General features: G+C 40.0%; 1 protein-coding gene across 1 annotated transcript; it reads left to right on the forward strand.

Moving 5' to 3' along the window:
- Positions 1-1,235: 1,235 nt before the first annotated feature.
- Positions 1,236-22,999, forward strand: CPLX4 (complexin 4). Its single transcript, XM_006276039.3, has 3 exons — positions 1,236-1,487; positions 5,314-5,401; positions 22,455-22,999. The coding sequence occupies exons 1-3, from the start codon at positions 1,321-1,323 to the stop codon at positions 22,680-22,682; spliced, it is 483 nt and encodes a 160-aa protein (XP_006276101.1). The 5' UTR covers positions 1,236-1,320; the 3' UTR covers positions 22,683-22,999.
- The last annotated feature ends 212 nt before the right edge of the window (positions 23,000-23,211 follow it).

The following is a 23,211-nucleotide window of genomic DNA, read 5'->3' on the forward strand; positions in this document are numbered from 1 at the left end:
CATGTTATTATGATTTTTACATTCTCGCTTCTAAGTGATATTCATCTATTTAAAGGAAAGTTAAAATCTGTTGATTAATCAGTGATAATCCAGGATTACCGAACATCCTGCACTTTATTTTTTTAGTAGCAGGGAGTGCTTTAATTAGAAAGGTCCTAATGTAGATTAAGGCATTAGCCATGCTGAGATCCTCCCATATCTGCAATGAAATTATGACAGTGTCAGAAGAACCATTTGCATAATCAAAACTCAAAAACAGTTAATTAAACTGCACCTAATTATCCTCAGTCTATTATTAAAACATAAAAAAGTATGCAAGACAATTGAGATATACTGAACATTTTCCCTACCTGAGATTGCACTGTAAGTGGCAGGTCCAGCAAAGTGGTACATAAATCATAAATAAACCTGAAGTCAAAGACTTTACTCATGTGAATGAGTAAAGGTTTGTAAAAACAAGGCACTAACCAGACAATATACAGGCAAATAGCAACAAAATGCTGTGATCTAGCTGAATGAAAGCATTTCTCTTACCTGGTGGTTAAGAATCTTCATCAAAAAATTCTCCATATCATGCCAGTCAGTAATCCTCTGTATGAAGACACAATGGAGCCACAAACATATCACAGTGTTGGAAAAAAATAGAAGTTATGATTTACTCCCTCTGGGGGGAAAAAGTTACAATGACAGTAATGACCCATTCATCTGTCAAAGAAACTAAACATTTAAAACCCTGAAAAAGCAGATGAAGGAAACCCATGCTTCCTGTCCAATGGGATAAAACAATATTAATGGATAAAAGGATTGGGTTTGTTTTCTGCTTAATGAAGAATCCTAGTTTTCAAATCTCGTTGGATTTTCTGAGCCCAACAGGATTTTCTCCTCAGTAGTTTGAATTTACAATTCCAGGGGAGTCATTTAATCATCTAGGTCTTACTTTAATTCAGATGCAGTGTGCACCCAGGGAGGCTTTTCTTTTCATGTAACTGAGAGTTTGAAGACTAAAGAAACGAAAATGCTATTGGTATAATGTGAATTTTTATGTACAATTAGCTTAAGGTATTAATATGAAAAGTAGATAGTTGCATCTAATGATTTTTTGGAATAATCTGAACCATCTGCCTTGAGATACTAAGAGGAGTTCACCACTTTAATCCAGATTATGGCTGACAAACTGTTTTTGGCATCCACATTTCAGTAGCATTGCGCCCTTGAAGAGCGGGTGAAGCTGTAGAAATTCCCTAGCTGAAGAATTTGTTGTTTCTTTTCGGGAACATTTTTTAAATTTTTGGTGTTTATTCTCCCTGCCTCAGGAAGAAAATGGCTTTTTTAATGAAAAGCATGTTAAGCAGCCAGGTAAAGAATTTAGGCCTTGGTGGTGGAGGTGAGGAAAAGACAGAAGAAAGTAGTCCTTCTGACCCAGCTGCAGCAGCAGGAATGACTAGAGAGGAATATGAAGAATATCAAAAGCAAATGGTTGAGGAGAAGTGAGTACACATTCCCTTATTATCAATGTTGACTTATCCAGGATGACTTGGTTCATATGAGAAGAACTCCCGAAAAAAAGGCAGAAAAGTATTCCCTCCTCTTTCTTTTTTAGCAGAAGGCATTTTGCCTTTGTTGTACAGTGTCTCTTAAACAAATACTAAAATGTTTTGGATTATGGCATCACCTTTCATCTTGCATTTCTTACTTCCAACACTCAGGGACATAATTTGATGTGCTGAACTAATATGCAACTGTTTTTGTTTTCTGGTGCTGTATGAGCAAGGTAATTTCTTTATTTTTTTAAAGTCTAGGTATGCCAGTGTCCTAAAGGAGGTTGTAATCCTAAAGTGCTGAAAGTGATACGGTCTATACTTTTTTAGAACACTATGTCCAATTTGCATACACTATTTAATCACAACCTTGTCAATTTTATGTCATTTTTCAGTTGCGTCCAATGCTACTAAATGGTACAGCTCAGTAATTTTAATTTGCTAATAATTACAATGCTTGACCATGTTCTGTGATATAAAAGTTGTTTCAACATTGTTTAATTATTAATTAACGACAGATTTTGAACATATCATTTTTAAGGCACGTAAAATTATAAAGGAAACCCTTGAATTGCAAATCATTGGTGTATCTATTTCACTAATGATCAGTTGCATAATGGGTGTCTAAATCCTACATTTAAGATGATTATAGGTGAAAGGTTAATGACTTACAGAATTGAAAGTATCCAGGTCTATATTTAGTAATAGCTGCTTCCATTATAAAGTCCTGAACCAAATGTAATTTGTTTGAAAACTAAATTTTAAATGTTGCCCGCTTTTGTTATGAACTTTATAGGGGGAGAATTAAAGAAAAATAAATAAATTGGCTTTAAAAAGCTGGTGTGCTCGAAACGATAAGCCAAACAAGAATTCTAAGGTTAGGGCAAGGATTTGAAAAAGAAAATCATGTTCTTTCAATGGTGTTTTGGAGTCTTTGTGTTTAATATTAGATGTCAAGCTGTATTACAGGTGAATTACCAAACTATATTCCTTTCATTGCAAATGGGAACTATAGTTATGAATACTTTAGTTTATTCACACAGAAAAAGTGAATAATGGAACTGGACACTGCAGTTATAAATGTGTCTGTCAAGCTTGATCACAAATAAAAGACCTGCTTTTACTGTCAGCCTAGTTTTACTCAGTGCTGCAGCTACACAGACCAGGGATCAAACAGGTTAAATGATGTGAAAAAGGTCGTACTATGAGCCAGTGGCTCAGACTGGATTAGGATCCTTCCCGTGACCCTCCTGGTTTCCATCTTTTTTCTATAACCTCTAAACAACACAGCTTTGCATGTAAGAATGCTTTAGTTACTGTTTGTCAGGACTGCATGTAATACATGTGTGTGAACAAATGAAAGATTTGCTCAAGGTTGAAAGGGTTCCCTAATAGGTCCTATAATGCATTATCCTATATTACAGAGTGTAAAACTAGAAGAATTCAGTTGATTACCTCCTGTATATCTCGAGGTACCAAGTATTGCACAGATTCCTTGTAATGATCCCAAGGACTTTGTTTCCACCAAATATTTTGATCCTCAAAAACACAGGAGAGACAAGGATGTGACAACGAACATGGCCTCTGCAAATGGCAGTAAAGCAACTGGGCGAGATTGCCTGGAGAGATCATCTGGGTATATTTACCTCGGCTTCAGAGGAAAGCAAAATACTCACAAAGGTCTCTCTCCTTCTAACCAGAGGAATATTTCTTTCCATGTGACCCTGGACATGTGAACAAGGTGCACCAGTTAGGTGACCAAGGGTATTTTCAGTACAACTTAAGAGCACTGCACGAACATATTTAATATCCCATCATCCACTGTGGCCAATCTCCTTATGCCTTAGAAGGAGGAGGGAAGGATTAAAAAAAGGAGAAATGAATCATTAAACAGAGCTCATGTGAACATGATGTTTTCATTTTACTTAAAATTTTGAGGTGCCAACATTTTTCCCCCTGGAATTGGAGTAAAAAAAAATATTTTCCATAAAACAGAATACTAGAAAAATTTCCATCAGGGACAGTTTTCACTTTGGAATTTTAAAATTTGGGTTGCAATTCGAAATGTTGGGGACTACATTTTATTTTATGGGCCTTTTATTTTCATGTATGTTATATTTATAGTATTTCACAACATGTTATGACCCATAAGACTTGAGGTATTCTATTTTTTTATTTTATTTTAAAAATCCTTAAGGGCAGCTGCTGCTTAGTGCTGAAGAAAACATCATTTCTATATTGAAGTGTCTCTGATGTCTTTCAACAATTGTCAACATGCCAAACTGTTTTGTTATTCTACAAATTGTGTACTGCTATTGCTATGACAGGAAATTATGTGAAATAATATAAAAATGAAAAACTTGAAGTGACATTTTGAAATGAAAAGATTTTCTGGAATTACTCTTTTCCCAAACAGGAGAAGAAAAAAATTGAAATATTTTGGTGGAAATTTTCATATAACTTGATAACATTTCATAAAAAAAATGTTGGTTTCATTGAAACAACTTTTTTTTCTAAGAAAAAACCATAAGATCTTTTTTCTGTCCTGCCCTATCATGAACCTCTATGAACAGGATCACCTGTGAATCTGTATAACTGCACAACTAGTAATTGCCCATAAAGGATGTACGTTTTTAAATTAATTAAATTTTGACAACTAAATCCATGCATTTTGCTTTTAAAGCTTCTGCTTGAGATTTGACCAAAATGCTGGTTTTCACAAAATCTAGAAAAAATGGGGGAACCCCCCACTCCAAACCCTTAATAATCATTAAAATATGTAGGGGAAAAAGTCTTAGCAATTAAGTCTGGATTGATACGCTTTACAGTTAACACATAAGCAACCTAACTAGCTCACGCTCAACTTCATTTTGAAATCAAATAAAGCCACTTTCACCCTGATTCACCAAAATGGCAGACTATAAATAAGGCTATGAGAAATCACTTAATTTTGATGAGAGTAAACATTTTATAAGGATAATGCTTAGGGGCCAAATCCTGGAATTTTGATTAAGGAGTGTGGATTTGAGTCAAAGGTATCTTTATATATAAAAATACCTCTCTTAACTGAGACTTTGACTATCAGAAAATTAGGGTTGGAAGGGACCTTAGGAGGTCATCTAATCCAACCCCCAACTAGCTGAGGAGTAAGCAGCATTTTGGCCAGATTTTTCCATGTGCAATAAACCTGTGGAGATAGAGGTCTCCTTTCAATACAGTTTTACAGAATCAAAGCTAAAAGTCTCTTGTCAGAGTATCATGGAAAAATCTGAACTTATATATTTCATTGTACAGAACTGCACCAATGATAGCTGTTATCAAAGCATGGAGATTCATAATAGATATAACGGCATGATATTTGTCTTTCATTAGACTTGCTTTTGCATTTTTTACAGGGTGTCATGGTCTATTGCTGTAAGAACAGGCCTGGGGGTCAATGACGGGTATTCTAATGCCACTTTAGTAGTTAGTCCATTTGTGATTCTGGACAAATAACTTGATCTCCGTCTCAGTTTCCTCTGTAAAATTAGTATAACATACACCTACCTTCCACAGAGATGGTGAGGCTGATTAATAAATTACTGGAAAGCGTTCTATTGTCAGGGCTTTTTCTTCTGTTGTGTTCAGCTATATTTAAAGAGTAAGATGAGAAAAGAACAAATACTGACTGTTTTCTGTGGCTAGGGAATCAGTTCAGTGTCAAGACCAAACTGAGGAGCTTGTCACATTGATTTTATGACAAAACTCAGAAAATATCTTTCATGTTGATTTTCAGGATGGAGAGAGATGCAGCATTTGCACACAAAAAAGCTGAGAGAGCTTGTCTACGAGTTCATCTAAGAGAAAAGTACAGGCTCCCTAAGGTAAGACAACAGTCTACAATCTTTACCCAGTCTATATTGTGATTTTTCTACCTGGTAGAGAGGAATCCATACTGATACACTATTTTGCAGTAAATGTGGACACTTGAGTCTTTTCTTCTTCACCAAGCAGGTCCCTACACTTCACCACTATCCAAAAATGGAAAAAGCAGGGCTGAGGCTTTCAAAACTAGACATTCATTTTTGGATGTCCAACCTTAAACATGCTGCAGGGGAGTGCTCAGATGCTTCTGTCTCAAGTTGGGCACCTAGAAGCATTATCCACTTTTGAAAATCTCAGGAACCTGCCTCTCATTTGGATCCTACTTATTTTTAGAAGCTACATTCACAGGGGGAATTTAAGTATTGTGACATCTTAATTTTAGGGATTTACCATGCAATGATATTCACAAGCCCAAGTTGTGAAGATAGGGGTTTCCTATATAGGGCACAGGGGCAATTAGGTAACCAAGAATGGGTGTCACAGAAGCCTGTAACCAGCATCAAATGCTGCCTGAACTGGGCTGTGCTACATGTGAAGAGTGTGGTTTAAGCCCCTCTCTCTCCAAAGCTATGTCTCCCTGGCAGCCCCAGCACACTCAGGAAGGGATGCTCTTGAGCATGTTCTGTCCCCCTGTTCCTGCTTGCACATGCCAAACCCAGAAATGCCACCAGAGTGACTTCCCCCCTGTATCACCCTGCAGCTGCTCTCAAGATCTCTGTCATCATCACTCATCAGCATGATTAAATAGTCACTGGAGTGACTTCCCCACCACATTTTTGGGTTTGGGCCATGCAAACAGGAATGGGTGGCTGGGGTGTGTTTGGTAGTGTCCCTCTCTTAAAATCCTGGTGATGCAATGTAGATATGCCCAAAGAGAGCTAGGTACCTTCCCAGTTCAGTAAGGAGGGACATGCCTACCACCATGTAGGATTCTCTGCTTTGAACTCTCTCCTGGAGGGCTGGGTATGCTTCAAGTCAGATCAGTCCTTTCTTGGAAAAGAGCGAAGGTGGTACGGGCACCCTTTTGCGTTATACTCCAGTCACTGAGGATGTGGGAGACCTGTGTTCAAGTTCTTCCTCTGCCGCATATACAGCAATCTACTGCACAGACCTGGCAGCACCACCACCTGGAGGTCTCAAGGTCACAGCTGTACCGTTTGGCTCATGTTCAGCCTGGGGAACGTAGCAGAACATCCCTCTCTCCTGCTTCATTTCTCTGTGAACAAGCCATAGGCCCAGCTCTTTTATTTCATCTTGGGAGTTAGATGCCTAAAAACCTGTGAGGATCTGCAGAGGCATATCTGAATGCTGGAGCACCATGGTGGTAGCTGCAGGTGGGGCAGCATCAGTGGCGATGCAGTGGCAGCTGGACTGGCAGCACAGCTGCACTGTTTTTGTGCACCCCCTTCCTCACCACAGTGGGTTGATGTCCAGGACTGGTGCCCTGGTTTACCCCCCACTCCTTTTCATTTCACTACCCAGAATCTTGGCCATTAAGAATATTATGACCCATGCATCTCTGGCATCTGTTGAGTTGGAAAAGATTGTTTGATAGCACTTGGGATAACTGAGCTACTAATAATTTCTGTCTGATACAGAGATTACTTTTCTCTTATTGTGAGTTTGTCACGTGTGTCTGAGGAGCTCTGGTAGGCAGCTGTAATGACTGCTTGAGTTAACCTAATTTGCCTGTGCTTTGTTTCAGATTTCAATTTTGATTTCCTTTGCTTTGAAAGACTAGTTTATTCTCACTTGTTTATTCCCCTTAGTTTCCTACTCAGTGCTCTTTCTAAAGAGGGGAGACCTTTAAAGGCTCTGTGAACAATTCTGAGCCACTCAGCCTGCCTGGGCGCTCAAGCTGGCCCTCCAAAGTAAAAGCCTTAAGAATGGCTGTAACTTGTGGGCCAGGCAGGAACCAGCTATGTATTTAAACATGGACAAGAGTCCATCATCCATCTTTTAGTGGTTGTAAATAGTGTTCAGTTGCTGATTCATGGGAGCAGCAGAGCAAGGAAATGAAGTTAGAAAGAGGAGAACTTTCTGTCTGGGGGTGCTGTTGTGAAAGGGCAATGAAGACAACAGATAAAAAATTGCTTTGCATGTTTGTGTCTTTATGGTTTTGCTTTGTATTGTAAATATGTTTTGAAAACAGTCAGGACCCTTGGGACCTTTCAGCCTATTACAGAAAGGACCTCTATATTTTAATAGCTCATGCAAATCCTACTATAAACCAGCATTAATATTCTGGAATAGTGATACAGTTCTCTAAACTTTAAAAATTATGTAGAAAATTGGTTACATGCTGCAAGTTAAATTAATTGAAATAAAGTTCCCCTGATTTCAACCTTATAACATTTCAGGGGCCTTTTCCATATGAGAACTTTAATTCTGCTGATATCACAATCCTTTTCTTTCTAGACTTTTGCTTCCCCTAAACAGTCCATGTTTCCCTAGGTTTAACTCTACGCTTCTGTTTGTTCCAACCGTTTTGCATTACATATGACCAATACTAAACACCACAGTGTTATGAATATTAAAAAATAGAAATCAGACATCTTGACCTCTTATAGGGCAACAGATGATTTTATGTAGCAGCTGGAGAGCTTGGGTGAGGTTACTGGTAACACATGGAGAAAGGTGTGATCTGATTAGGAAAACAATGACAGTGATCAGGCCAGTTGTTTTTCCTTGCTTGTCTTAGGTAGAGAAGCTCAACTAGGTGACTGTATCTGAGGAGAGGATCATGTATCAGGAGCCATGTATCTGTCGTGAGCCCCATACACCTGGGCAAGAGGAGGGTCCTTCAGGAATCTGGTAACTCTTCTCATCCACTCAAGGGAACAAGGGATGAAAAGCAGAGGAGGGGTTCAGACTCCAAACAGAAAACACTGAGGAGAACACCAAGTGGAGAGCTCTAGACAATGCCCCAACTTACACAAGTTGTCCAGGAAGTCAGCAACAATATGCAGAATGTGAAATGAATTTATACTGTGTGGAGATTTACAATTAAATTATTTCTTTTGCTTCCCTCCACCATGTTTCCATCCACTGGAAAGGTTCCCAGTGCTTGATAGTCCGCATTCTAATTGCACCATTTCCTTCCACAATATGGGCCTGAAATCTGGTTAAAAAAACAAAAACAAAATAGTTTTCTTTGCAATAGGACCAATCCTGTAAGTAGTTAGTGTTCTGAACTTCCATTGACACCAATGTCTCACAGCCAAATTGCACTGTATGAAATATGCCGGCAAAGGAGGCAAAATGGAACTTTCAAGGCTGATTAGTTAATTGTGAGCAAGTTAATTACCAACTGCTAGTATAAGGCAATGAAAAAAAATTAAAGATAGGCAGTATTGGGAGAATAGTCTATATTAAAACACTGTACAAAATAGATGAAGCAACTTCAGTGGGAGTTTCCCACCAGAGGACTTACAGGTTTAGATCTACTGGGGTTTTTATGTTTCTTGTTTCTATACTCTTCTTTTTACACATATTTAGAATGGGTTGAAACAGATTCAAAGAGGCTGCTTGCCTTGGGCTAAATCTTACAGCCTTAGTTCTTCTGTGGGTTTAGTCATATGATCAAAGCTTATTGAGGGGGCCCATAATAAAAAGGACACTGGGCTGCCAGGTAAAAATTAGAGCCGGGTGAGTGTCATACCATGTCTGTTGGTGGCAGAGCAAGTGTGAGCACTACCTACTCAGCCAAATGTTGTCCAGGTTCTCTGAAGAGAACCATTGTCCCAACTGCAATCTTCCCTTGAGTCTTGGGTTTCTCCCCCTGCATTCAGAAATAAATTAAACTCTTCTAAACATTAGAGTGATCTCAGTGAATGACAATTTTTTTTACTGAATGTTGATATTTTAGCTTTAATCCACACGGTCTTTTTTGCTGCGTAGAACTTCATGGTAGTCCATGTGCAAAGATGCTCCAAGCAGTTGCAGCAATCTGATCGAGAGCAAGGAACTGCAGGACTGAGGCCTAAAATTGGTTCAGTCAAGTTGGTTTAGACTAATACTACATAAAAGAAGACAGTCGTATCAGGTACAGCGTAGTATGATTGAAGTTGTCTTTTGAGAGCAGAATGTTTCAATGTGTTTCTTGAACTGTTGAGGGAAGAACATTTTCATTATTTCATCCTCTGATGCTTTTTCTGGCTTTCTTGGGCTTAGAAAATCTCTATGTATTCCCATTCCTCCCTGCCTTTTGCACCAGTTCCCAGGTTCTTCAGTTACCATAGCTGACTTGAAACCATTTGCAAACACTGAATTGCTAGAAAGCTTTCATAGATTGGGATTTGAGTGGGCTCCTTGCCAATGGATTCCTAAATAATGTTGTTGGCTCTTCAAGAATTATCAAGTTGAGCAGGAGCTGTTCCTGACTGACCTTGGAAAATATGATCATTGCTTCATATCCCTTTAAAGATTACTAGCAAGATTATTTTTCCCAGGTTGGTTAAAATATCCACAGTGTACAAATATAGTAGGGGTTTGGTCCTCAGCTCCACTGAATTTGCTGAGTTCTGGGGGTGTATTCCTCTAGCAAGGGTTCCTCTTGACAGCTTCCACCGACTCCTTGGACAAGTTCTTGAAGCACTAGATATTACCTAGAGTTCTCCAAGGTTGTCTCCACTCAAGGATCCTCTGTTTTCACCCTGATTACTGGACCCCAGCTCTTTCTCTCATTCTTCTTCTCCCCTGGAAGTCATGGACCTTACCTTGTCTTGGTGGATTGTGACCACCAACCCAGATTCAAGCAGGCTGAGTTAAGATATTTTGATCAAAATAATGCTGAGTCAGTACTTTGTAAGTAAAGATCCAAGGGCCCAGATCTACAAAGGTATTTAGGCACCAAGCTCCCATTGGAAATAATTGATTTAAGTGGGAGATGAGCCCCTGAATAGGAGTTAGGGTATATTTACATGAACAAGTTATTGCAAGATGAGCTAGAGTAGAGCCTGCAGCAGCTCTTACAGCTCAGTATGTGCCAGATTGCCCCTTAATGACATTATCTTGAATTTTTCTTGAAAAGAGTACATGTAAGCCATTCCCACAGAATAGATCATGGCTGTAAGTCTAAAACCTAGCTTGCTTGATAGTAATTTGCTTGTGGAGCCACACTCTTAGGGGCTGTCTATGCCATCTCTATGCTGAGCCTGGGACATCTTTAAAACTAACTTAACCTGCTCCCAAATCTATTCTTGGGCTCTCTCACCTGTGTGTGTTATTGGTATGCACTCAGGGCCACTCTGAAGTGGCTATGCTGCCTCACTTCTGTGAGGGGGTACATACTGTAAGGAGTGAGTAGCCAGGACAGGCTCCTCATTGGCATCCCTTGGCTTGGCATGAAATTAAAGTAATAAGGCCATAAGGAGGACCTGGGCAACTATAGACCAGTCAGTCTCACCTCCATCTTTGGCAAAATCTTTGAAAAAATTATCAAGGCTCACATTTGCGAGAGCCCGGCAGGACAAATTATGCTGAGGGGAAACCAGCACGGGTTCGTAGCAGGCAGATCATGCCTGACTAATCTAGTCTCTTTTTATGACCAGGTTACGAAACGCCTGGACACAGGAGTAGGGGTGGATGTCATATACTTAGACTTCAGGAAGGCCTTCGATACGGTATCCGACACCATACTGGTGAACAAGTTAAGAGGCTGTGACATGGATGACTACACAGTCCGGTGGGTGGCGAATTGGCTAGAGGGTCGCACCCAGAGAGTCGTGGTGGATGGGTCGGTTTCGACCTGGAAGGGTGTGGGCAGTGGGGTCCCGCAGGGCTCGGTCCTTGGACCGATACTCTTTAATGTCTTCATCAGCAACTTGGACGAGGGAGTGAAGTGTACTCTATCCACGTTTGCGGATGACACAAAGCTATGGGGAGAAGTGGACACGCTGGAGGGCAGGGAACAGCTGCAAGCAGACCTGGACAGGTTGGACAAGTGGGCAGAAAACAACAGAATGCAGTTCAACAAGGAGAAATGCAAAGTGCTGCACCTAGAGAGGAAAAATGTCCAACACACCTACATCCTAGGGAATGACCTGCTGGGTGGCATGGAAGTGGAAAGGGGTCTTGGAGTCCTAGTGGACTCCAAGATGAACCTGAGTTGGCAGCGTGATGAAGCCATCAGAAAAGCCAATGGCACTTTATCGTGCATCAGCAGATGCATGACGAACAGATCCAAGGAGGTGATACTTCCCCTCTATCGGGCGCTGGTCAGACTGCAGTTGGAGTACTGCGTGCAATTCTGGGCGCCGCACTTCAAGAGGGATGCGGATAACCTGGAGAGGGTCCAGAGAAGGGCCACTAGTATGGTTAAGGGCTTGCAGACCAAGCCCTACGAGGAGAGACTAGAGAACCTGGACCTCTTCAGCCTCCGCAAGAGAAGGTTAAGAGGCGACCTTGTGGCTGCCTATAAGTTCATCACGGGGGCACAGAAGGGAATTGGTGAGGTTTTATTCACCAAGGCGCCCCTGGGGGTTACAAGAAATAATGGCCACAAGCTAGCAGAGAGCAGATTTAGACTGGACATTAGGAAGAACTTCTTCACAGTTCGAGTGGCCAAGGTCTGGAATGGGCTCCCAAGGGAGGTGGTGCTCTCCCCTACCCTGAGGGTCTTCAAGAGGAGGTTAGATAAGCATCTAGCTGGGGTCATCTAGACCCAGCACTCTTTCCTGCCTATGCAGGGGGTTGGACTCGATGATCTATTGAGGTCCCTTCCGACCCTAACATCTATGAATCTATGAATCTAAGTCATCTAAAATGCCTTTGTGGGTCTCCAGTACGGTGTACATAAAAGTCCAATGACTGTGTCAAAAAATTCACAGCATTTTCCTGCATAGTCATCTCTTATTGGGTGGAGGTGAGATGATAGCCCAATTCAGTGTCAAGAAGTCTTCATGCAACCTTATAATTGCTGTATTAATTAAGCATCAATAATGAAATTAGCAATCCACAGGGAGTTCAACGCACTTAAAAAGTCCTCAACTAACAAACTATTAATCCCCCAGGGTATTTCATTCATAATTGCTCAGGGTCACCATCACAGAGATTACATAACAGCAGGGAACAGAGAGTCGACTTTGGGCCTAGGAGCAACTACCTTATTAAGGTCCAACTTAAAGAAAAGTTAAAGAAAAAAACTTCCCATGAGCTGTCAGCTCTTATGATTTTAACTTTGCCAAAGTTAAGGTTTGGGAACGGAGTGTCTGGGATTTAAAAAATAAATAAAATATGGCATCATCTCTTCTGAGCAACCAAAATGAATTTATATTTGAAATGGGTAAGGAAAATGTAGGATGTCAGCAATAACACTGACACAATTGAGCCCCTCTGTTCTCTCCCATTATCAGACCACTCCTGTAATCTAAATTCAGGGTATGTCCTTCTCTAGGCATTCACTTGAAAAACTCCCACTTTTATCCACGCTTCTATTCCCTTAATAAATTCCTTGTCCTTAGTTCCAGTTGGATACATGAGATTTTGCTAAAATAGTAAAACAATAGCTCATATTCTGCTGATTACATAACATAACATTTACCTACATTTCCCTTTACATAATATGTTACCAACATTTTATTACAATTTTGTTTGACAAAAAGCTGTTTTCTTTTTTAGTGATCTACCCCTTATTCTAGAGGTCAGGTCCAAAAAAAATTTCACATACCCGAAATGAACAAAGGTCAAGCACATTTGATCCATTTTTGGGCTGCGGAATGGCAACAGAGATCCAAAGTGTGGTTCAGACATAAAACTGACATCCTTTAGAGTAGCATCAGCATCTGATGAAATGAGCTTCAGTCTACGAAAGCTTGTTCTCTCTCTCTTTCCACACCCCCCACCATTTATATCTTATTTAGTTAGTCTATAAAGGTGCATGTCTACCATGCCTTGTATCATTTAGAGTAACCCTTCTTTGCTCTGAGAAAGAGAAGACCCTTGACTACCTCTCTCAGCACTGTGGGATGTTCCCCACTAACATGAACTGCAGGGGACCACCAGCAAACAAAGCTAATCAGTCTGTTACTTAAGGATTTTCCTCTGTTGAACCCATCACCCATCTCAGCCACTCTCTTAGCTCCTGTCATGAAGAACCTCCTCTAATAATCTACCTTCATGTCAGTAAGGCCAGCAAACTTGTGTAAGAAATCTGCTGTAGGTATGACTTCTTATTCTGTGGAAAGAAAATAAAAGAGATGATAAAAACTACAGGTACAATCACAAATTTGTCAAGGTCAGTGTTGGAAGCTGTGCTGTTAAGCAAACTCTGGATGGTAAACTTTATAGCATTATTCCATGTAGAGGCTCTTTCGGGAATGCTTTGTGTAGCACTCTCCACCACAGCTCTGCATGTGATGACAAGTTGTAGGGAGTTGTACTACATACTAAAAACCAAGCAGAAATCATTCTCTGAGCATTAGTGAATGCAAAGCACTTTAAGATTACAGCTATTTTATATCTGTGGGAATCTGCACCAGCAGATAACACTGGGCACATCTACACGTTCATTAATGAGCCATAATAATGATGCATTAAGGTTAGTACATGTAATGACTGGTACTAACTTAATGCACCATAATCTGCACTTCTGTGCATTAGTGATGGCACACACTTTTTTGTGATGCTAATGAGCAGTGGAGTAATTCTACTGCGCATTAGCTTGGTTTTTGCCTGGTGTGTCTCTTGTAGTGTCTTATGTAGACGTGCCCACTGAGTCTAAGATTATGGAAGTCCTGCATCATCTTTATATTCTCAATTGTCCACTAGAGACATCAGTAGAGTCCTGCAGATGTACTGTCATACTCTAATATTGTGAAGACATTCAATACCTTTTTTAGTTCTGGCCTAAAGAGCTGAGAAAGCTGCTGGCGAATTGTAATGGAAAATTTAAAAACTCATTCCGTTGCCTGTAACTGAATTATATTTTATTCGTTTCCTTACAGGAATGTAACTTGTCACTGAAGGATTCATACCTGTCTCTGCACAGTAGCTTGAAGAAATCCCTTTCCAAACATCAACAATTTCAAAAGCTGGATTGTGGCAACGAAGTAGTTAAAATTTTCCATCAGTTAGAAAAAGTAAATTATGTCACCTTGGAAAATGATTATAGATTCCCAGCACACAAGATACGAATGTGAAACTGTGCATTATACCCGACAGGCATAATTTTCTAACTTCAAGCCAGTAGAGGCCCTCTAGTGACCATTTTATAAAATTACATCCCTCTTTCTTAAAAGCACAGCTGTGGGTTTGAAACTAAAATTCACTGGTCTGTTGTAAAAGCAAATAAACCTTGTGGGTTTGTGAATGTATACTACCCATGTTTAACTAATAACGAAGACCCTGGTTCTTAATCAGGTACAAAACACAAGCATATTTGTCGGGGCTGCTAGCTGTCATATAAACAGCCCTAGCAAATAAAATGTCCTCTGTCAGTCAACAGTGGCTGACCAAGTGTATAGCAATGAAAACGTCCATTATCAAATAATGTGGTAGAGTTTCTGTAAAGCATACTGGGTAAAATGCAATTGCTCTTCATTGTGTAAGCCACCAAGGCTCTCTCTGCTTTCCAGTTAAACATATGCTCACTATTTTGAAGGAAAAATGAATTTGTATTGGCCTTTAGGCTGGGATTTTCAAAGTAGACTAAAGCAGAGTAAACACTTAATTGTATCATAGTCAACCATGGTGGTAGACAATAAAATCACAACACAGGTGTCTGAAGGGATCCAATCTTTAACTTGAAAAATATAGGAATACAGGGATCTTACACATGGTATTTCATTGAATTTCTCAAATCCTTTTTGAAACTCTTTGTTGCTCCAAATCATATACTTACGCTTATCCAAAACATTGGTCTTTTTTTCCAGTAGCTAGAAAGAAGAAATAAGTGAGCACTGATATCAAGAAACTGGTGGGACTTCTCTTTAACCATCCACTAATCTTTTATCTACCCATCAATCTCAATTTGACACTCAGCCCAAAGCCCTGCATACTACTTTCTTTTAGGTTTGGGTTCTGTAACACTGGCCCATAATGAAGAATAAGAAAAATGTATACCCAGGGCATGATGAATTGCAAAAATGTTTATTATATGAAAATGGAAGTCAGCCACTGGACATAGAATTGTTGATTTTGTTATTGGCCTAAGTTTCCAAAAACTAGAGTAAAGTCAGCAGACAAGTAGAAAAGTTTCATGAAACTTTGTCTTTTTTTGTACATTCACTATTAATGTACTTCCGTTTCATTAGCCATGTTTTATGGTTGTTACTCTTACAGGTCTATGCCCTGAAAGGTGTGTTTTTTTTAATGGCCCAAGGGCAGCTAGGTGCCCGTCTCCTAATGATAAGCAGTAGGAGTTGGGTGCCAAACAGTGACTTTGAAATCTCCCTTGTCCTGCCTACTTACATCTTAATGCTGTAGTAAGCTCTGTCCAGGTGTCTTTTCTGCCTCCTTCTTCCTCTTCTCCCCAACTTCCTACACAGGTGTGCACACGTACACTTGTACAGCATGCCAGTGATTTCATTGTCGGCATCCAACTGGTTTTCACTCAGTCCTCTTTCAGTCCAAACTTCTAATGGCAATAATGAGGGTTCTGCCTGAGAAAGGACAGAGGCCCTGATATAGCAAAGCAATTAAATGCACAGTTAGCATTTTCTCAAGTGCTTTGCTAAACTGTAGTTTGAGTAACTATTGCAAGATTTGCCCTATTTAATATGTGCATCTACCTAATACAGTATTTTCCTGTTTTCAGGTCAGCTTCTCTGCTATTCATCTACCTTTAGAAAACATATACATTTTACACTGAGAGAAAACTAAAGTGACACTCATATTTTTCCCCATACAAGGTACTTGAAAGTATATTATGCTCTTAGATTTGATATTATGCTCTTGGATCAGCCCCGACCTCACTGACCATTTTGAAAAAAATAGGACTGAATCTAAATACCAGGATATTGGAAATTTGTTAATGTTAAGGATATTGAAAGATGTAAGTAAAATAAAGAATTTCAAGATGAATCAGTTTCCTTCCCCCCACCCCTTTCATTGCACAACCTAAAGCTTGGTATTTGGGTCAGATTTATAGAAGAAAAGTCCCTTAATGAACCTTAATCCCATTAAAAGAATTGTCAATTCAGGTTTATCATTTATGGATGAAAACATCTTTGCAGAGTGTGGTGTGTTGACAACTTTTGCTTCTCCACAGTGTTCAGTGCATCACCTCTATCCAGTTTTTCTCTCTATTACCCGTTTTGAACATTGTAGGCTGGCTTCACCTTAGTAATTGATTTTCAGCTGATACTGGCCTTAACTTTGCAGCTCTCACTCAGGTGAGTAGTTCCTGCTTACCCAAATGGTCCCACTGAACTGACAAATTTGCAGGATCAGACCTCAAAGACAGCACATTAAAAAAAAAAAAAAAGCTCGTGGATTGGGGGAAATGCCTATTTTCCTGAGACAGCTATGACCTCCAAGGTTAAAGTGTCTCATGTGGAACATCACCCCTGTGGGACTATTAGGAGAGGCCGATTGCCTGAGGAAAATGCAGCTATCCTCTTTGATATGTTATTTTTAGTCTAGGTTATTTTGAAAACAACCATCAGGTTTCTGTTACAATAGGAAGAATTAAAGATGATCAGCAAAGGAAACAAAATTGGGTCTGCTGTGACTTCTTTCTAATGCATACAGACAGCCTTACACATTTTCTTAAGCAAAAGTGTTAAAATAAGGAGATTTTGATTATGTTTTATACTAGAAATTCAGGCCTTTTCTCTCCTGGTTTTACTTGAAGGGTCCACTGGCAAATAACGGTGGGCATTATGTTATCAGCAGGGCTCCTGGTTTTCTCTGATAAAAAATATCCCCAGTTTTCGGATTAAAAAATGGAACCCCAAATCCACATTTTTCTGTGATTAAAATGAACACTAGCCTTATAGTGTTTTATACACACTAGCATAAATCAAAGCAGCCTGTTATTGATTTGTGTTACAGCAAAGTCTATAAGCTCCAGCTGAGAAGTAGGACCCACAGTACCGGGCTGTGTTCAGACTCCCTGGGAGAGCCCCGCTCCTGCTCTGAGAGATTCACAGACAGGCCAAGGGAGTGAGATGATCTAACAGAGATGACCAAGAAGGCGCAGCAGATGTGGCAGAGCTGGGAATCCTGCTGTCCTGGGTCCTACTCCAGTCTCCTGACCTCTTTGCATCTTACCTCTCTGAAGAGGCAGTTCTTTCTTTCTGTTTAGCCATCAGTTGTTCTCCTCTTGATAAATTCAAAATGGGCTCCATTCTCAATCTCTCTCTCTCTCTTTCCTTCCTTCACCACTTTAGAAGCATTATCCAGCCTAAAAGTAAATTAGTTTGTTTTTACATTGCTTTTACATTGGACAATACTTCTCCGCTGGGCACACCCGTGCTATGCAATTGAAGGCTCAAAAGACTCTTGGTTCAGAGTTTCAGAAGTGACTTTTGATATTAGAGTGATGTAGCCATGCTGGCCCAGGAATTATACAAGAGGCAAGGATTTGTGGCAGGGTGACATTGTGTGTGTTCTTGCACACTCAAGTCTAACTTATTCATTGTGCTCATGAAATTCAGGGTTGACTGGAAAATCTGCTTTGTTGTTGCATTATTAAAATACCACACATCTCTTAGTCTCTATTTGTACGTGAATGGTTTATAATCAATTGCAAAATAATAATATGGAAAGGCAGTGAGGAACCAGGTAGAAAAATAAGAGGAAAGATTTAAGAGATCTTAGCAAAATGTTACAATGAAATGAGGATAGGAGAGGGGGAAAACAGTAGCATGTTGTCAGTTTAATACACAATAATTCCTTAAATGCACTATTGATGTTCTGGACTCTGTATTGGTTGTTATCATTTTAGAGATCAGTAAATCAATGGCTAGCTGGTTAATGTGAATATATTTAATTTATAGGGTGCTTTGTTATCTGGAGTCTGCTTTTTCCCTTCTGTAAGACAAGCTGGGGAATTTCAAGATGAGAAACTTTTCTGATGGCAAAAATGTACTTAGGGAAAGTTTAATATGTTGCTCACTATGTGAATAAGAGAAAATACTTCTGTTTGTTTATAGCATTATAAACATCTCCCCCACAGATCTAGTAGCAGTAAAACATATTCTTTCTTGCAAGCGGCCAAGAGACAGCACACTGTTTTAGTAATAAACTCTGGTGATGTCCTGCCTTAGCATTTCCAACTGCACAGAAAAGTAAAACATAGCGTAACAATAAATGTATCATATAGTGTTGTGCCAATACATCTAAAAGTAAATAATGATTAAGCGATTATGCAAGCTGATCCGCTGTCCCTCACTAACGAAATGAGACTGCCTGGCCAGTGCACTTCATTGATTCATTCATTCTTCCATTGATTCATTCATTCATTTGAATCCAGGACCTCTCTCAATCTCTGAAACACCTCCTGCTGACAGCATTGCTGCATATTCCTATTGGGCCTTTGCCACTGTCATGCTTCATTTTGGAGATGTAATGAGGCATTAATGCTTATCTTTGATGTGTGAACTGTGTCAAAATATCCTGTTCTGATGAATGCTGGATCCCTCGGAATTCATGGCAAAATTTGAACAAAATGGCCATTGTTTGGGATATTGACATAGTCCCATTGGCCGAGCTTTTCACCAGGCAAGCAGGAAACGAGGGTGGATCATGCTTGCTGCATCTCAAGCCCTTTAATTGCTTAACCAGTTCCTTCTCTTGTCTCTCGCTTGCATTCTCAGACTCCCGCCCAACTTATATCCTTCCTTTTGTTGTCTAACTCCTCCGATTACCCCACAGCATTGCTCTGATGAGGTACAAGGCAGCCTCTCATTTTCAGCTTGTCAGAGATGCCAACCAAAGACCTACAGACTGCTAGTTGCTGTTTGTGTGCGTGATTTAGGGAAGAAGGAACTAATTCATCCAATAAATCATTTCTAGGTTTCACGCTCTAATTATTTTTGAAAATCTTTCACTCTAAGATTTCATGTTGACCATTTTGCTCTCCCTTAAAATCAGCTGAGTTTTGGACCTGAGTCTACACTCCTGACTCTCTCTTCATGCTATTCTAGCAAGGCAAAGGGATTCTAAAGGAATATAGATAGAGGTAATATGTCTCCATATTAATGTTCTTTCATTTTGCTAGAGCAGGAAGATTTTTTAGTGACTTAAGCTTAAATGGAAAATAATGCAAAAAGGTATTATAGAACACATTTCAAAGCCTTGAACTGAATAGCTTGTTTTGCCATCCAATAACTATAGTTTTTGTCAAGGAAGTAGAACAGTTTCCGTTCTACTCCCCTGTTTTCCTATGCATCTGACTGCCAAAATCTTCACTGTTTGGGCCGAAATGTCATATGTTTGTATGGGTTTTTTTATACAGTTTGAACAGGTTCTCTTTGCTCTATCTTGGAGTGAGAGAGGAAGTTAAAAATGAAACCAATGAAAACTTTCCCTTGTCAAATTCTAATGACATGGGAAGAAAGGGGATTGAAAAATACCTTGAGCATTTAACATGATGAATGTGCTGAACAAAGTCTTGATCACATGCTGGCGTGCTTCTCCCAAAGCTTTTCTCTGTGTTGGCTACATAGATGACAAACTCTTCTGGGCTTGTCTTCCAACTAGTGTGTAAAGCACATCAGAGGCATAACAGGGCAGTTCTGTGCCCCGGGCAGTGGCAGTGGTGGTACAGGGGCAATCAGCTGCAGTCAAGCTGCCAGCAGTGACCTGGCCAGTGGTATGAAGGCTGCTATTTTTGTACCCCTCTCCTTCAAATCACCATCAAGGCTCGTATCCCAGTTGCCCCCTTTAGTTACACTACTGAAGCATGTATGAGACCTTTGACTGTTGTATAAATACTAAGTGGTAGGAACTAGTTAGGCCTTATTCAAAACTGGCAGACAGTTCAGCCCTAGGGAAGAAGGGACATGTCCCTGACCCATAATAGTGGAGGAAAGGTGCATAAGTAGCTATTGAGCATGAGTGTTAGGGGTATAGCCTCTGAATCAGAACTTCCTAGACCTTCATTGCTGGCAACTGCAAGTGAGAGAGGAGCAAGTGGAAGGAACCCCGGACATGGCCAGTTCACTCTCCCTTTCAGCATCCACTCTCTAACACTGTGACAGGATACTGGGCAAGGATGGACCTATGGTCTGACCCAGTAAATGGCAGTTCTTATGTTCTTATAATCCCATTCCTTCCACTGTATTTCTCAAGAGCAACCTTTTGTAGAGTGAGAGTTCTTGCCCTTCTGGTCTAGCCTTTAATACAAAACATGGAAAAGCAACGAAGCAGATCAAATAAAAACTAGGGACTTTTAGCAAGGTATTATAAATAGAACCCTATTTTATTCTAGGCAGAAGAGATATAATTTAGTAGCTGAGATTCACACTTCATTTTTTTTTATTGCTAGTTATTTTACCTCTCCAACTGTGGCCAAAAAAAGGTCTGGCAAATGTACTCTCCATATTTTGATGTAGTGGAAAAGTGACTATCCACTAACAGCAGCTCTTGCCTGGAAACAGAAGGATCAGAAAAAGCAACTCACTTGTTGAGTTTCTAATTTGAGGGATAGGAGCTGGCAACCCAGCTACCATTCCAGTGGCCAAATTCAGACAGGGCAACCCCTCACCACAACCACCACTATTCATTTGACTAGAGGCCTTTTCCAGCAGACCTAGGAAATAAAAATATTGTTTGCTGGCTTTCACTTGCACTACGCAACCTGACACATTGGCTGTGCTTTCAGGATCTAACAGATATTCTGTCAGTGTTCCAGCTGCAAACGCAAGGGATCCTGGCACACACACAGTGTGCACAGTAGTTTTTCATTTAAAAGAATGGCCATCTGATTTGCCCAGAGGAAAATAAAAACAAGAGCAGCTAGTATTTAAAGTGAGGGTAGCCAAAGTGCAGCCCACCAGCCAAATTAGTCTCATATGCTCCCATAACACAGCCCATGTTATCCTCCACCTTCAAAATGGAGGTGAGATGACAGGGGACTGAGCCTCACTTGGAGTAAGTTGTCATCACTCCAATGGTTAATCAGCTGGGGTTGTGACAATTTACACTGTCTGAGGATTTACCTAGGTATAATAGGCTCTATGTTGCTGTGAAAATGTCTCATGCCCTGCACAGTTTACTACTCAGTAAGGGAAAGCTTAATACTGAGATGTCCAAAAATATAACCCCAAACTGAAACAGGGCATTGTAGCCACACCATATTTCTAACACTAATATCTCCTAGACCAGTAGTTCTCAACCTTTCTTGTACCAGGACCCATTGTAAGCATCAGTAGTCAGTCCCAACCTAATGCCCCACAGGGGGTGGGTGTGGGGGGCAGGGGGGCCCCCTTGCAGGCTGGAACTTGGCCAGCCTGCTAGGGAAAAGCTGTGGTTTCCCACATTTTTCTTCTTTAAAGGAGAATCCATTTTTAAAGTTTGATCCATTTTTAAAGTTTGTTCATGACCCTTTCATATATTCTTGCAACCCATGGGTTGAGAAGTACTGTCCTAAACCTAGTGCACAGTAAGTGACTGCATAGAAAATATATTACAGCACCTCTTCTGTAGATCACAGATCAGCTGAAGTGAATAACTCTGCATGTTAGGTAGGGGAGTTAGACTAGCATGATTTCTTTTTTGTTTTATACAGGACCATCTTGACATGACAGCTAATTTTGATAGCTGAGATTTTCCAGAGTGTCTCATAATGTGTCTCGTAATGCTGAGTACCTCCATTTTGGAGGGTTCTCCTTGAGGATGCATTTTTTTTCAGAAGCAATGTGCCCAATACCTTCTGAAAATAGGGGTCCTTCCTTTAGTGTCTCACATTGGGCACTAAAATCCCCTAGTCATATCTAAAAACCTTGACTAACATGCCCATGAGGTTCCATCCAGTTTGATCTGAAGTCAAACAGGAAGCCCTATTGACTTCAGTGGAAGGTGGATCAGACCCCATATTAGCAAAGGCAGAGTACTGTGCTGTACTGAATGTGCTGTTCTTATTATTCTCCTCCTTTTTTATGTTAGAGCGAAATGGATGAGAATGCAGTACAGATGGCTGGAGATGATGTGGGCTTGCCAGAAGACCTTCAGAAAATGGTGGCAGAAGATCAAGAAGAAGAAGAAGACAAGGAGTCTTTTCTTGGACAGTTACAGAACCTCCAGAACATGGATATGGATGCTATTAAAGAAAAGGCTCAAGCCACTTTCACTGAAATAAAGCAGACAGCTGAGCAAAAATGTTCTGTAATGTAAAAGGCAAGGTGCAGTTTTGTGAACCATATGAATTTAATATTGCATCATTGGGGCTGCTGGAGAAGGAAAGGACAATTAAGGGAATACCACATAGTTCCACAGCAATGTGTGTAAATATGAGGGAGAGAGACTTCTAAACCTCCAGGTGTTCACAAAATTAGGTGATATCCCTGCTTTCATGGCTCAAAGATAGAAATAATCATCAGTTTTTAATATTTTGTTTTCCCATGGTAGAAAAATATTCCTTTTTAAAAAAAATGCATTTTTCATAAATAAAAAAGTCATCAATTATTTTTTCACAAACATTGTGCCTTGTTCCATAGTTTCAAAAAGTTTATAAAAATATCAACATCATTATTAAATGATTTATTATTCACAAAACAGGATGTTTCAAAAAGGAAACATTTCTCTAATCACCTTGATATTGTTTCAAGAAAGCAATCACAAAAAAGTGTTCGAGAAAAATGAAAGTTGGGTCACTTCAAACCAAAAGCATTTTTACAAAACTTTTTTTTTCAGTAGCTGTGAT

The sequence above is a fragment of the Alligator mississippiensis genome, chromosome 3 (genome assembly GCF_030867095.1).
Source record: "Alligator mississippiensis isolate rAllMis1 chromosome 3, rAllMis1, whole genome shotgun sequence".
NCBI classification, from domain to species: domain Eukaryota; kingdom Metazoa; phylum Chordata; order Crocodylia; family Alligatoridae; genus Alligator; species Alligator mississippiensis.

What these genes read in the sequence shown, in the direction of transcription:
- CPLX4 (XM_006276039.3), top strand. Translation starts at nt 1,321, where the DNA reads ATGGCTTTTTTAATGAAAAGCATGTTAAGCAGCCAGGTAAAGAATTTA. An exon ending in AAGCAAATGGTTGAGGAGAA is followed by an intron (nt 1,488 to 5,313) that starts GTGAGTACACAT and finishes GTTGATTTTCAG; the next exon opens with GATGGAGAGAGATGCAGCAT. An exon ending in AAAAGTACAGGCTCCCTAAG is followed by an intron (nt 5,402 to 22,454) that starts GTAAGACAACAG and finishes TTTTTATGTTAG; the next exon opens with AGCGAAATGGATGAGAATGC.